Raw genomic sequence first — 14120 nt, forward strand, 5'->3', positions numbered from 1 at the left:
AAATATTCCTAGAATGTATTCATATGCAAATAGCATAATGCAATTAGGAGCAAGGTTTTCTATGTAAACAAAATATATGGGAAACAACATTCCTTTATGTGGCAAGTAGCACAAAGTATTTTAATAATAATTTCAATGAAATGTTCATTTGTAAAACAGTATTTCAAAATAGGCTGTATAGCTACAGTTATTTTATATTGAAAGTTTCTGTACTGGCCAGTGATAAAAGTTTTGCAGGAGGTGCTAAATGGCAACTTGGGGAACTCAGTTGTTCTTTATAAATATCTGAAGTCTTTGGGCTTTTTTAGCAAGGTACATTGAGAAGATATTTTCTTTGTAAATTTGTGTAAAGATACCTTCTCATCTATCATGTATTTTTCATACTTTCCTTAAAGTTGATCAGATTAGAATTAGAAAGGATTTATAAGCCAGGAGTAGAACTCTTTACAGGGTTGATTTTAGGTTGCTAGACTAATTCCGCTTTAAAGGTATGCTCTTTTGAACTTAAATATTACATTAAAGAACATCATTTCACCTACAGAATGGATTTTTTTTAAAAGTACTGTCATAATTAGGTCCCTTCAACAACTTACATAAAATGTTTATTACACATTTTTACAATATTGTCTTGTGATCAGTAACGTACAAGCCAGAATAAAAACGTATTTATTTTACAGATGGAAAGTCAGAAATTTTTAGCTGAAAACAGTGCTTCAGTTTATATAAAGAAAGTAGAAGCAAGAATTAATGAAGAAATAGAACGAGTGATGCACTGCCTGGACAAATCGACTGAGGAGCCGATTGTGAAGGTGGTTGAGAGAGAACTGATTTCCAAACATATGAAGACAATAGTAGAAATGGAGAATTCTGGGCTTGTGCACATGTTGAAAAATGGAAAGACAGAAGGTACGTTTAAAAAGTATTGAAGTGTTACAAGGTTCTGTAAGTTTTATGAATCGTTAAAATTAATTGTGATTTTTCAAATATTGACGTGGGTTCTTCAGGGGTAATAATAGAGCGTCATTCTGGGATTACTCTGTTATTGATCTTAAGTACTTGAGCTTCTGTGCTTCTGGGGTGTCTGCCTACTAAGAATCTTAGACCTGTCTTAGAAGAACTTTATAATCTCCTGCCTTCTTTTCTCTCTCCATTTTCCCTCCTTCATTTGAGTTTCCCCTTGACAGAGAAAAAAAGGTGAGCTCCAGGATGCTTTTCCTACAAATTTTAAAACAAATAATTGTAAGACATTGATATTTTCCCAAGTTCCTGAGCTTCTCTTTTGTGATTGTTTGCAAATTGAAGCATTGATTTTTTTGTGTGTGTTAATTTTTTTCACAGGAAGTTTAATGAGATTTCAGTAAGGTTGTGGTCAAATATTACTTTTGGGTTTAGTCTTTAGTAGGAAAGTTCTTTGAATTGTAAATAGATAGATAGATAGATAGATAGATAGATAGATAGATAGATAGATAGATAGATAGATAGATAGATTGATTGATTTTGAAGAACACTGAAAGGTAAGACAGAACAATCAGAAACTCTACTTAATAAGATTTGAGAAAAAAGTTAAATACTCTACTTTTTTGAGGTTAGCTGTATTATTGACATTCATGTTTAGATTATAGAATTATATATCCATTATGCCACACTACCTCCTTTTGTCCTTATTTTCCTAAAAGAATGACTTTAGAAAAGACAGGCTACAGAGGCAGTTAAAAACTCAATGGAGAGGTACTATAGGAAGCAATTGCTTTTATGATACTTGCATTGTCATCAAATTTGTTTTTAAATTAATAATTTAATTATAAAAATATACACACAAATGCAACTATCTGATACTTTGTGCTTCCTGTCAAAATAGTCAATAACCATTTTCTGTACACCCTATTTTACTAAAAGGAGTTAGGGAAAGTTTCTAGGTTTATCTGAAACACCCAAAGGATTCATGGAAAAAACTATTTGATTCATAGTAGTAATTGCCTGAGGTGCCAAAGCTGTTCGGCAGTCTGGATGAGAGGTGATGAAGGCTTGAGCTAGTTGGATTAAGATGGTAACTGTTTGGGAAGAGTAAAGGAGAGTGTATACAACATATTTTGGGGAGAGAGAAACAACAAGATATAGTAACTGAGAACCGTCAGGTGCCAAATACTGTAATTGAGTGGTAGTCTCGGATAGTTAATAGAGTACTGAACTTGGAATTGCAAAGAGCTGGGTTCATATCCTTCTTATGCCACTTGAATTTCCTGGGCACATTACTTACTTTTTCATCTATAAATTGAAGAGTTGGGCCTCAGGGACCTCTAAGATCCCTTTCAGCTCTGGATTTATGATCCTTTCTCTGTGTCTCTGACCCTGCTTACTCTCATGCTTGGAATGTTCTCCTTCCTCACTCCCGCCTCTTGGGATTTTTGTTTTCTTTGAAGATTCAGATCAAGTTTTACTTTCTGCCAGAGCAGTGGATAGAATGGGGAAACCTGTACTCAAGAAGACCTGAATTCAAATCCATCCCTAAACACTTACATGTGTGGCCCTGAGCAAGTCACTTCACCTCTGTTTACCTCAGTTTCCTCAGTTACAAAATGGGGGTAATAATAGCAGCTGCCTCCCAGGCTTGTTGGGAGGATCAAATGAGATCATATTTATAAAGCATCTTGCATAGAGCGTGGCTCATAGTAGGGACTATGCAAATGCTAGTTATTGTGGTTATGATTATTCAGTATAAAAATTTTTTTTAAAAGATTTTTCTCATATTTAGTCTAACATTGTACTTTCCCGTTTCTACAAAGGGTGTACCAGGATATGAACTAATCTGAATAGTAAATAGTGCTAATATGTCATTTTTACCTCTGTTGTCGAATAATTTTTCCCTTTCATTGTTGCCTTTTCCATTTACACACAAAATAAAAGAACCATTTGCAAAAATAGGTGCAAGCTATGGAAAACTTTTAATTACGTAAGTACAAATTTAATAATGGGATAATTGGTAGCAGTTCAAGGTGCTTTTGTTTCACAAAATTTTGTTAAGTATATATGTATATAAGTCAGGCTCAAAATACCCATTTTTTAAGCTTGAGAAATTCAGTAGTAGATGTTGTCAGGTTTCTGATTAGGAGATTCTGATTAATTATTTACCAATTTAAGGGAATATTTTAAAAACTTAGTTGATATAAATTAATAATTTAAAATATAATTTTTATATTAGAAGGTGAAAATTGTTAAGCCAAATATGTGGATAAAAATAGATTTATACTGAATAATAGTTTCTATTCCCCATTTTGTTTTTAAAATATGTGTAAAATTATTTTACTAACAGGTTTCTCTGTCTGAATTAACCAAAATAATGAACATTGTCTTGTTAGTATTAATCTATTTAAAATTTTTCCTTTTTAAATAATACATTGAATATATTTCAGGTAATAAATTGATAATACAAGTAATAAGACCATTCTCAAACTATTTCATTTTAAAGAAGAAAAATGTAGTCTTCAAAATATAATTCACTCTAGGAATCTGAAAATTTTGATGGAGTTGCTGCCACCTCCCTCCCCCACACTCCCAACTTCTTAGTAGTCAAATCTTATTGATATTCTTAGCCAACTAAGTGAAAACGCTCTCTGAATTTAGATAGGTTCATCCTTGGTTGATAGCTATCATTGGGCTTGTACAACAAGCTATTCCAGCTACTCTTACTGTCATAGCCTTCAAGAATATAGTGTCACTTAGAGTAGTATTTTATTATAATAATCTTTTGTTAAATTTCAAGTTTCTTGCATTTTAATCTCAGCTATAAAATGGGAGATGTTTATATTCTAAGTGAAACATGATAAATTTAAAGTATAACAAAATCTTATTTTAATACAGGTATTGTGGTAAAATATTGACTGGTTCCCACTAGAGGAGTCTGTAGAGTTACTCTGAGAAGGTACATTCAAAAGCAGATTTTTCTTGCCCTATGAGTTTATAAGGTTAGCAAGGATGAGGAGAAATTTTCAGGTGATGTTTGTCTTAAGCAGTTTTTCACTATCTTTTTCCGTGTGATTCTTATATTCTTTAGCTGATGGTTAGTCACGGTTATCACTTTGTTTTTATTTTCTCCCTAATTGTTATCATAAACATTGTCACCATAACTAAGTTTCATTTATATTTATACCAGTGATATATCCAAAACTAGATATTTATAGCAATGATATATCCAATACTAGAATTAGGGTAGGTAAATTAATAAAAAGTTCTCCTCTAAAATATTGATGATAGCATTTTGAAAGTTTGTTTTGCTGTAATGTGTGTTCTAACTGTGATTTTGAGATCTCTTCCTCATAATTTGACATTTTAATACATTATATAATTTCCTCTTATGGAAAATGAATTTGATTCAGACTTATTTATTTGGCATCTAATTCTGGTTGGATTGTTTTTAATTGCATAAGTGAACATCATAGTGGAGACCACTAATTGCATCATTAATCAACAGTCTTCATAAAATACTTTGTTTTTATTTTTACTCACATTTTTTAAATTTGCTGTAATCAATTTTTTTCTTTCTAATTCTAGACCTTGCCTGTATGTACAAGTTATTTAGCCGTGTGCCAAACGGTTTGAAAACAATGTGTGAGTGTATGAGCTCATATCTGAGGGAGCAAGGTAAAGCTCTTGTTTCTGAGGAAGGAGAAGGAAAGAATCCAGTTGATTATATTCAGGTAAGTATTTGTACTTCTTTATTTGAATATTTCATTTAGCTTTTTGTAAGATCATAACAATAGACACATTTAAGAGTTTATTAAGATCCCTCATGCCTTACTGTAAACAGCTTTGGGTTTGACTATGCCATGAAGGAACACAAGACTGTTAGAATATCTTAAGTATGTGGAGAAAAGTGCCAAATTTGTGAGTCTTGTGTTTTCTGTCAGGGATCTACACATAGCTGATTACTTTGGTTTGCTAATAACTCTTAGCTGGACCTCCTTACTAAAATAAGTACCTCTAAAAATGGAAGTGTATCGCAAAATTTATGAATATTCTAATTGTTTGAGGCATTAGTATTTCAGAAAGAAAACATAATTATGTTCTTAGTGTTTCAGTGACTTTTTTTAACTTCTAAGCAAAACCAGCAACATTATAAAGTAAATTATCATAACTATTTTAGTGTGTGTATATTTTAACTCAAATCACTAACCTCTTTAAACCCTCAGTTTTAATTAATGCCATCATTGTGTTGTATCTAGCTTTATTGTCCAGCCATTAAGATGAATCTGTCATCTCCTCACTGCATGTAATTGTGTATAAAACTACATTGAAGTGCTTTTCAGATCTTTAAATAGAAAATTACATGGGGTGTCCAGCCTGTAGCATCACAGGGTCACAGGATTTGATAGTTGATTCAGGAGAATCCCTGCTGTAACATACCTTACAAATGGTGATCCAGCTCTTTGAAAACTACCAATGAAGTAGAACCCAACTCCTCTTGGGCCATTATATTCCAGTTGTCGGCTGCTGTAACTGATAAGTTTTTCTTGACAATATGATTAAATTTGTCTATGTGATTTTAAAATTACATAAATAATAAATTTTACCTTTTTTTCTTTTTTTTTTACATTTCTAATTGTGCTTCCTTCTGGATTTCCTTCTGTTTTCTTTTGCGCATTTTTAAGAAATGTTTCATTAACATTTATTGGCAACAAGATTGCTAATCCTCAGCCCACACCTTTCTCTTTTTAAAAATTACTCCCAAACCACCCCCCACCATCAGTAAACTTGTAAAAATAAGCATAGTGAAAGAAAATTAATCCACACAGTAAACATGTCCAGAAATGTATGTTTTTTATGCATATTGAGTCTGCATGTCTGTGAGGAGGTGTGTGGGTTATGTACTTCATTATAGGTCCTGTGGAAATGTGATTTGTCATTGTTTCATCAGAGTTCTTGACCTTTTTAAAAAAGTTTTAAATTTGTAAATTTTAAATTTATTTTAAAAGGTTTTTTTTAAAGTTTTTTCTCTAACAGTACAGTTGTCCTTGTATTAATTATTCTGTTGATTTTGTTCACCCTGCATCAGTTTATACTGCCCAGGATTATCTGAAATGTTCTCTTTCATCATTTATTTTCTTTCCTTTTTAATTTATTATTTATTTGTGATTTTTTTTTGAGTTCCATATTCTCTCCCTCCCTCCTGCTCCTCAACCACCCATCCAGAAGGCAAACATTATGTCACTTATAAACGTGAAAGGATGCAGAACATATTTCCATATTAGTAATGTGGGAATAACAAAAAAGGAAAGTGTTTCATTATTTCCTAAGAACAATAATATTCTTAAAATTGTATACCATGGTTTGTTCATCCATTCCCATCCCAATTGATGGAAATCTCACCCCACCCTTTAGATTCTGCTTTTTTCATTCCCAAGTCTTTTGCTTTTGGAGTTTTAGGAAATGATCGGTAGATTTTTCTGTCTTCCCTCTACAAGTTTTATTTACAGTGTCTTGAAACATGGCGTCTTGACTTTTTTAATGATTTTTCTGGAATCTGGTGTTTCTTAAACCATTTCTTCTTGTCTCGCTTGCCAGACCAGTTATATTTGATATGCTATAGCTTACTTTTTTTTTCCTGCCTCAGTCTTAATTTCTCGTTCTAATATTTGTGGCAGTCTCAGAGATTTATTGATTTCTCTTTGATGTATTCTAGTTTTTAGGGAGTCAGTTCCTTAGGAAAATTTTGCTTACCACTTTTTTTGATAAGCTATTTATTCTTTTTCTTTCCCCCAGGATCTTTATCATTTATCTCTTTATTTCTTCTGTGTCTCCATGCAGTCCTTGTGGAAAATCCATTTTTCCTTTGAGTCCCTCTGCTTCTTACAGAGTTATTCTCACCTACATTTGGGGGAATCTCTAGATCTACAACAATTTTGTACACTCAGTGTCTTCTTTGGTTTTCTCATCTGTTCAGCTATAGTTTCTGAAGCAGGGCTTTGCCGGTTCTGGGCTCTGACCTCTCCTGCACTTTTTGGGTCTTTGACCTTGTTTGGTCTCACACCCTCTTCAGGTTTCTGTGCTTACCTCTACTTCCTGACTTTGTGGCACCAGAGGAGCACACTCCTGTCCTGTGGGGGTTCTGTCGTCGTTCTTCCTCCCTCCCCCTTCCTAATCATGGTGTGAAGGCCATTGCCTAGCCCTTCCAAGCTCCCCACCCTGGAACTTTGTGACTTCATCTCTTATGTCATTTTTGCCCACTGCTCCTGGTTCTGCCCTCTAGGGAAAAGGAAAACTCTATTACTTCTTTCACAAGATGTCTCATTCACATGACACCTGTCACATATGTACCTTCTGAGTCTTTCTTTTCTTTGCCAGGCTGCACTTGCCGTGTTCCTTCACTCAGTCCTTACAAGTCAAGGACTCATGACCCATCACCATTTAGATTGTCCTCCAGGCATTCTTCAGCTTAGTAGTGTCATGTCTTTCTTAGACTGTGGTCTCTGAAACTGAGTACAGTACTCCGGAGGAAGTCTGAATTGGGGAGAGCACAATGAGGCTGTCACTTCCCACTTCCTGTCAGCTGTGTACCTATGTTCTCACCATGGCCTGAGATCATATTAGGAGCTTTCGGCTGTAACATCAGAGTGCTGACTCCTGTTGAGCTGGCAGTCCACTTAAACCCCTAGAACTTTTTCAGAACAAATGCTGTCTATCCATTGCATTCCATCTTATATTTTTGAAGGGTTTTTTTGGTTGGTTGGTTGGTTTTTGTAACTTATTTATAGTTGTTGAATTTAATCTTATTAAATTCAGTCCAGTCATCTGGCCTATCAAAGATCCTTTTGGAACATGTTGTTCCCTCTGTTAGCTATCCGTTTCAGCTTTTTGTTATTTTCAGATTAAATGAACATGGTGCCTATCCCTTTAACTACTTCATTAATAAAAATATTAAATAGCATGAGACTTGTTTAACTACAGATATTTCTGCCCATCCATCTAACCAGTTCTGAATCCATCAAATTGTTTTATCACATAGCCTATGGAGTTAAATATTCTCCCCAAGAGTAGTACGAGATACTCTGCAGATGCTTTGCTAAAAACTAGGTGCTAATTAATCGTCTTGTCAGTAAAAGAAATGCAGTTAGTTTGATATGACTTTACATTCAATTTTTCTTCTCAGTTACATGTAAACAAAAATCTGTAACATTTGTTTTTTAAATTTTGAGTTCCAAATTCTTTTTACCCCTCTCCCACTTGAGAGGGTAAGCAGTTTGATATAGATCATAGATGTACAGTCATGTAAAACATTTCCATGTTAGCCATGTGACAAAAGAAAACATAGACCAAAAAACAAGAATAAAAAGGAAAGTTAAAAAAGTATGCTTCAGTTTGCATTAAGACTCCTTTAGTCCTTTTTTAGAGGTAGATAGCATTTTGCATCATGAGTCCTTGAGAATTGATCATCATAAAATATTGCTATTACTACTATGTTCTTCTGGTTCTGCTCACTTCACTTGCATGAATTCATATAGTCTCTCCAGGTTTTTTGAGAGCATCCTACTTGTCGTGTCTTACAGAATAATAACATTCCATCACAATTACATAGCACAGCTTATTCAGCCATTCTTCAAATGCTGGGCATCCCCTTAATTTCCAGTTCTTTGCCACCATAAAAAAAGCTGCTATGAATATTTTTATACATGATAGGTCTTTTTTTTTTTGTTAATTCTTTGGTATGCAGATCTACTAGTTGTATTGTGGGTCAAAGGATAGGCACAGTTTTATAGTCCTTTGGCCATAGTTCCAAATTGCAATACAGAATGGCTTGATCTGTTCACAACTCTACTAACAGTGTATTAGTTTTCCTCCATTACCTGCAGCATTTGTCATATTACTTTTCTGTTATACCAGTCAGTTTGATAAGTGTACAGTGGTACCTCAAAGTTGTTTCAATTTGCATTTCTCTGATCTGTAGTCAGTATGACTTGTTCTTAATGAAACTAGCCTAGCCTTTTGGAATCACTACTTCACTTTTCAGATGTTCATCAGTCGTCTTTTTAATAACCAGTTGTAGAATTTTCTTAGGAATTTAACAACTCTGCCTCCTCTTCTTAGTTCTGGATGACATTTGTCTTTATCCTGTCTTCGGGTATCACTAACTACCATGATCCTTGACATATCTAATTCATTATTATTCACATAATTGATGTCACATTATTATTTCACATAATTTCTCCCCACCTTAAAATATCATGCATGGTGGAGTTGTGAACTGATCCAACTGTCCTGGAGAACAATTTAGAACTATGCCCAAAGGACTATAAAACTGCATACCCTTTAACCCAGCAATACCACTTATAGTTCTATCCCAAAGAGATCATAAAAATGGAAAAAGAGCCCACATATACAAAAATACTTATAACAGCTCTTTTTGTGGTGGCCAAAAATTGTGAGTTATGGGGGTGCCCATCAGTTAGGGAATGGCAGAACAAGTTGTGGTACGTGAATGAAATAGAATGCTGTTGTTCCATAAGAAATGATGAACAGGCAGACTTCAGAAAAACCTGGAAAGACTTGTATGGACTGATGCTGTGTGAAGTGAGCAGAACCAGGAGAACGTTGTACACAGTAACAGCAACATTGTACAATGACTGACTTTGAAAGACTTAGCTCTTCTTAGCAATACAAGGAGCTAAGACAACTCCAAAAGACTGAGTGATGGAAAATGGTTATCCACATCCAGAGAAAGCACTATATGGAGTCTGAATGCATACTGTTTGCTCTCTTTTTTTTCTTGTTTCTTTCTCCTACTTCCTCCCATTGGTTCTAATTCTTTTTTACAACATGAATAATGTGAAAATATGTTTAATATGAATACATATATGTAGAGCCTATATTAAATTGCATGCCGTCTTGGGGTGGGAGGAGGGGAGGAAGAGGGAGAACATTTGGAACTCAGAATGTTACGGAAGGGAACGTTGAAAACTAAAAATAAATATTTTTTTAAATTTGAAATATCATGCATGATATTCTTAATATTGGCAAAAATTAGAATTTATTAAAATGTTGTTTTGTTTTTTTTTTCTTTTGTAAGGGTTTGCTGGATCTGAAGAGTAGGTTTGATCGCTTTCTCCAAGAATCATTCAATAATGACCGGCTCTTTAAACAGACAATTGCGGGTGACTTTGAGTATTTTCTCAACCTCAACTCCAGATCCCCAGAATACCTCTCGTTATTTATTGATGATAAGCTTAAAAAGGGAGTCAAAGGAGTAAGTATGAATACTGTTGAAGCCATGTAAAAACAAAATAGATCAGTAAGTTAAAACAGTGAAAAGACAATTCTTTTTATGATTCATGCACAAGTGCATTTTATGAAATTTTTTATGGATTAGTATGTTATTTTTACATTATGAAACATAAGTACTTTTTATATTTCAATCAGTAGAATAAATATCATGACTGAGCTATAAGACAGCGAAGCTATGGTACATTTTCCTCTGTGAATGAGGCTGTAACTACAACTGTCATGTCTTCTTTTTTGTACATATTTGTCAATGTATATTTACATACGTTGGAACCATTCAGTGGGGTAAAGTTACTCATTCTTAACTCTGCTAGATAGGTGATATACTAGACACATGGTTGATAGAGAGTTATATATTGTGTGGCAGCATCATGTGTTGAGGTAAGGGATAGTCAGTCATCTGCCATTTATTAAGCATCTGCTTTGTGCCAGGCACTGTACTAAGCTGTAGAAATACAAAAAAAAGTTAAAAAACGAACAGAACAGTTCCTCTTCTCAAGGAGCTCACAGCCTGACGAGGGAGACAACATGTAAACAACTATGTACAAACAAGATAGATAACAGGTTAAACTGGGTGTTATCAGAGGGAGGACACTAACATTAAAGAGGATTGTCAAAGCCTTCTTGCAGAAGGACTTTAGGTAAGACTTGAAGGAAGTTAGGAAGCAGAGAGAGTACGTTTAGCCTTTAAAAATGCTCGGAATCAGGAGATAGAGTGTCTTGTGCTAGTAAGAGCCATCAAGGTCAGTGTCACTGGACTGTAGAGTAGTAGGTGGAAGGGAGTGAGTTGTAGGAAGACTGGAATCATGTGTGGTGGGGGAGGGGAGGTGTTATAAAGGGCTTTGAAAGCCAAACAAAAGGTTTTATATTTGATCTGGAGGTAATCTGGAAGTCAAGGGAGTTTATTGAATAGGAGGGTGACAGTCAGCTTTGTGTTTTGGGAAAATCAGTTTGATAGGTGGTTAGGAAGTGGACTGGCATTAGAAGCAGGGAGACCAGTCAGCAGGCTATAGAAATAATCCAGGTGTGAGGTGATAAGATCCCACACTACAGGTGGTAGCAGCGTCAGAGGAGAGAAAAAAGCATTTACTAGAGGTGTTGCAAAGATAGAAATGATAGAACTTGGCTACTCATTGGATGGGGGTGGGGGGGAGGATGAACTGTGGAGTTGAGGATGACATCTATATTTTGAGCCTGGTGTCAGGCTCACCAACCCAATCTGGGTCATTGGATGATAGGTACAGTAAGGAGGTTAGTTAGAGGGGAGAAGTTAGAAGGAAAACATAGGTTTAGTTTGGGACATGGTGAGTTTAAGGTGCGTATGGGATATCCACTTCAAGATGTTCAAGGTGTCTCCAATTGGGCCAGCTAGGTGGCACAGTGGATAGAGCAGTGGCCCTGAAGTCAAGAGGACCTGAGTTCAAATCTGGTCTCAGACTAGACACTTGATGCGTACTAGCTGTGTGACCCTGGGCAAGTCACTTAACCCCAATTGCCTTTAAAAAAAAAAAAGTCTCCAATTGCCATTTGGAGATGCAAAACTGGAGGCAGGGAGAGAGTTTAGAGCTGGATAAATAGATCTGAGAGTCATTTGCATTGAGATGATAGTTGAATCCATGGGAATTTATGGGATCATGAAGTGAAATACTAAAGAGGGAGGAGAAAAGCAGGCCCAGAACAGAGCCTTGGAGGACATCTACTGTTAGCTGGTGTGACATGGATGAAGATCCATCACAGGAGACAAAGAAGTGGTGGTCATATAGATAGGAAGAGAAATAGGAGAGAGCTGTGTCATCAGAGCCTAGAGCATGGGTAGGGAACCTGTGGCCTCAGATTCCCCACCCCTTGCCTGAAGGAAAGAGTATTAAGGACAAAAGAGTGATCAACAGTGTCCTAAGCTGCAGAGAGGTCAGAAAGGATGGTGACTGAGAAAAGGCCATTAGGTTGGACAATTAAGAGATCATTGGTAACTTTGGAGAGAGAGGAGTTTTAGTTAAATGATGAGGCTGGAAGCCAGACCACAGAGAGTTAAAAAGACAGTAAGAGGAAAGGAAGTGAAGGCATCAATTGTATACCTCCTCAAGGAAGTTTACTGTAAAAAGGAGAAGAGCTGTAGGACAACAGCTAGTAGGATTGGGATGGCTCAAGTATGAGGTTTTTTAAGGATGGGGGAGACATGGGCATGTTGTAGGCAGTAGAGAAGCAGCCAAGAGACAGGAAATGATTAAAGATAAGTAATAGTGAGAGCAATCTGCTGAAGAAGATGGAATGGAATGCATTCACTTGTACATGTAGAGAACTTTATCTTGGCAAGGAAATAGGTTACCTCTTCATGTGAAAGAGACATGAAGGAAGAGATAGTGACTTAATGAGATGAGGAGAGGATAAGAAGCTCTTTGCAAATGGCCTCTTTTTTCAATGAAATATGAGGCCAGGTTCTCAGCTGTGGGGGTGGAAGGAGGAGGAGCCCGAGGAAGTTTGAGAAAGGATGAAATAATTTTGATAGGAACTAGACATTGATCTCATTATTATCAGAAACTCCCAGATGAAGAAACCAACTTTGGTTCAGCACTTTGTCTACAATATAATCTTAGCGAATTGCCAAGAGCGCTGGGAAATTAAATGATGTTCTGGGGGTGCCCATAGCCAGTATGATTCAAAGGTGGGCCTTAGACCTCAGTTTTTCTGGCAACAGGGCCAGCTTTCTGTCCACTCTTTCAAGCTGCCTCAATATTGTTGGATCCTTTTAGGACTCCTAACTGTTGTTGCCTAAGCTAGGAAAAGAGGAATAGGAATACAAATCTAATATATGGGCATTAGTTCTCACATGGTTGTGATAAGTCAAGAAAATAGTTTTGATTTTTTTATATTTGTACCTATTTTTATCATGAGGAATGAGAGATTGCTGTCGGTTTTGAGAACACGAAGTTAACTCATTTGGTTTTCCCACGTTCTGTGGAAATAGATGAAGTCAGAAGAATAAAGTTCCTACTAGAGAAACATCTTCTGTAGCATTTAGAAAAAAGTATTTTGTGACTCTCAGGTAGACCGGATTATTGTTGAGGGAGGAGGGAGAAATGAGGAAAATGTGCATTAGTGGTAAAGTACGTATGAAATGCAAAGAAGGAAACATGCTAAGTGCAGCTATAGTTGCCTGATATACATGGAGCAAGAGGTTCCCTTTTAGGCATTGGGATCCCTATGTATTCGTTAGTTATACACTTAAATTTATGTGGTAGTTTTGTTCTTTTCATAGAAATCAAATTTTTGAATTCTTTCAATTAATTTTACAGCTTACAGAACAAGAAGTAGAAACAATATTGGATAAGGCAATGGTCCTGTTTAGGTTTATGCAAGAGAAAGATGTATTTGAACGTTACTATAAACAACATTTGGCCCGAAGACTTCTTACAAATAAAAGTGTTTCTGATGACTCAGAAAAAAATATGATATCTAAATTAAAGGTAAGATAGAATATAGCATCATCAACATTTAATACAAATGTTTAACACAGGTAACATGTGATTGTGCACATGGCTATGTGTGTGTGATTGAAAACATTTTTAAGTGAGCTTTTAATTTGTAAATTTATTTTTTTTCTCCTTGCAATTAACGTAGCTTGTTCCCTAAGATGCTTTTCTAGAATTATTAAAATTCTAAGAATCCCAGTGCCCTTTCTCATTCATTTAGTGCTGCTTGAATACTCTTCAATCCATTCTGTACTCCCCCCAGATCACTGGATTTAGTAGAGGTGATTCGCATTTCAAAAGCTTTATCTCGCCACTGTTTTCCTTAAAGTAAATTAATAGAAATTAGCCCTACTGTTGAAAGGCATTTCATATTTAATTTTC

At 35.5% G+C, this 14120-nt stretch overlaps 1 protein-coding gene across 1 annotated transcript in view; it reads left to right on the forward strand.

Annotated features, from left to right (window-relative positions):
- Positions 1 to 14120, forward strand: part of CUL3 (cullin 3) — a 109123-nt gene that overhangs the window by 74778 nt on the left and 20225 nt on the right. Inside the window, exons 6-9 of the mRNA XM_020975481.2 lie at positions 678 to 906; positions 4549 to 4694; positions 10058 to 10234; positions 13563 to 13733. Coding sequence (XP_020831140.1) covers positions 678 to 906; positions 4549 to 4694; positions 10058 to 10234; positions 13563 to 13733 — 723 coding nt within the window. The remainder of the gene's footprint in view (positions 1 to 677; positions 907 to 4548; positions 4695 to 10057; positions 10235 to 13562; positions 13734 to 14120) is intronic.

This window comes from Phascolarctos cinereus, unplaced genomic scaffold (genome assembly GCF_003287225.1).
Source record: "Phascolarctos cinereus isolate Bilbo 61053 unplaced genomic scaffold, phaCin_HiC Scaffold_7;HRSCAF=346, whole genome shotgun sequence".
Taxonomy (NCBI): Eukaryota; Metazoa; Chordata; class Mammalia; order Diprotodontia; family Phascolarctidae; genus Phascolarctos; species Phascolarctos cinereus.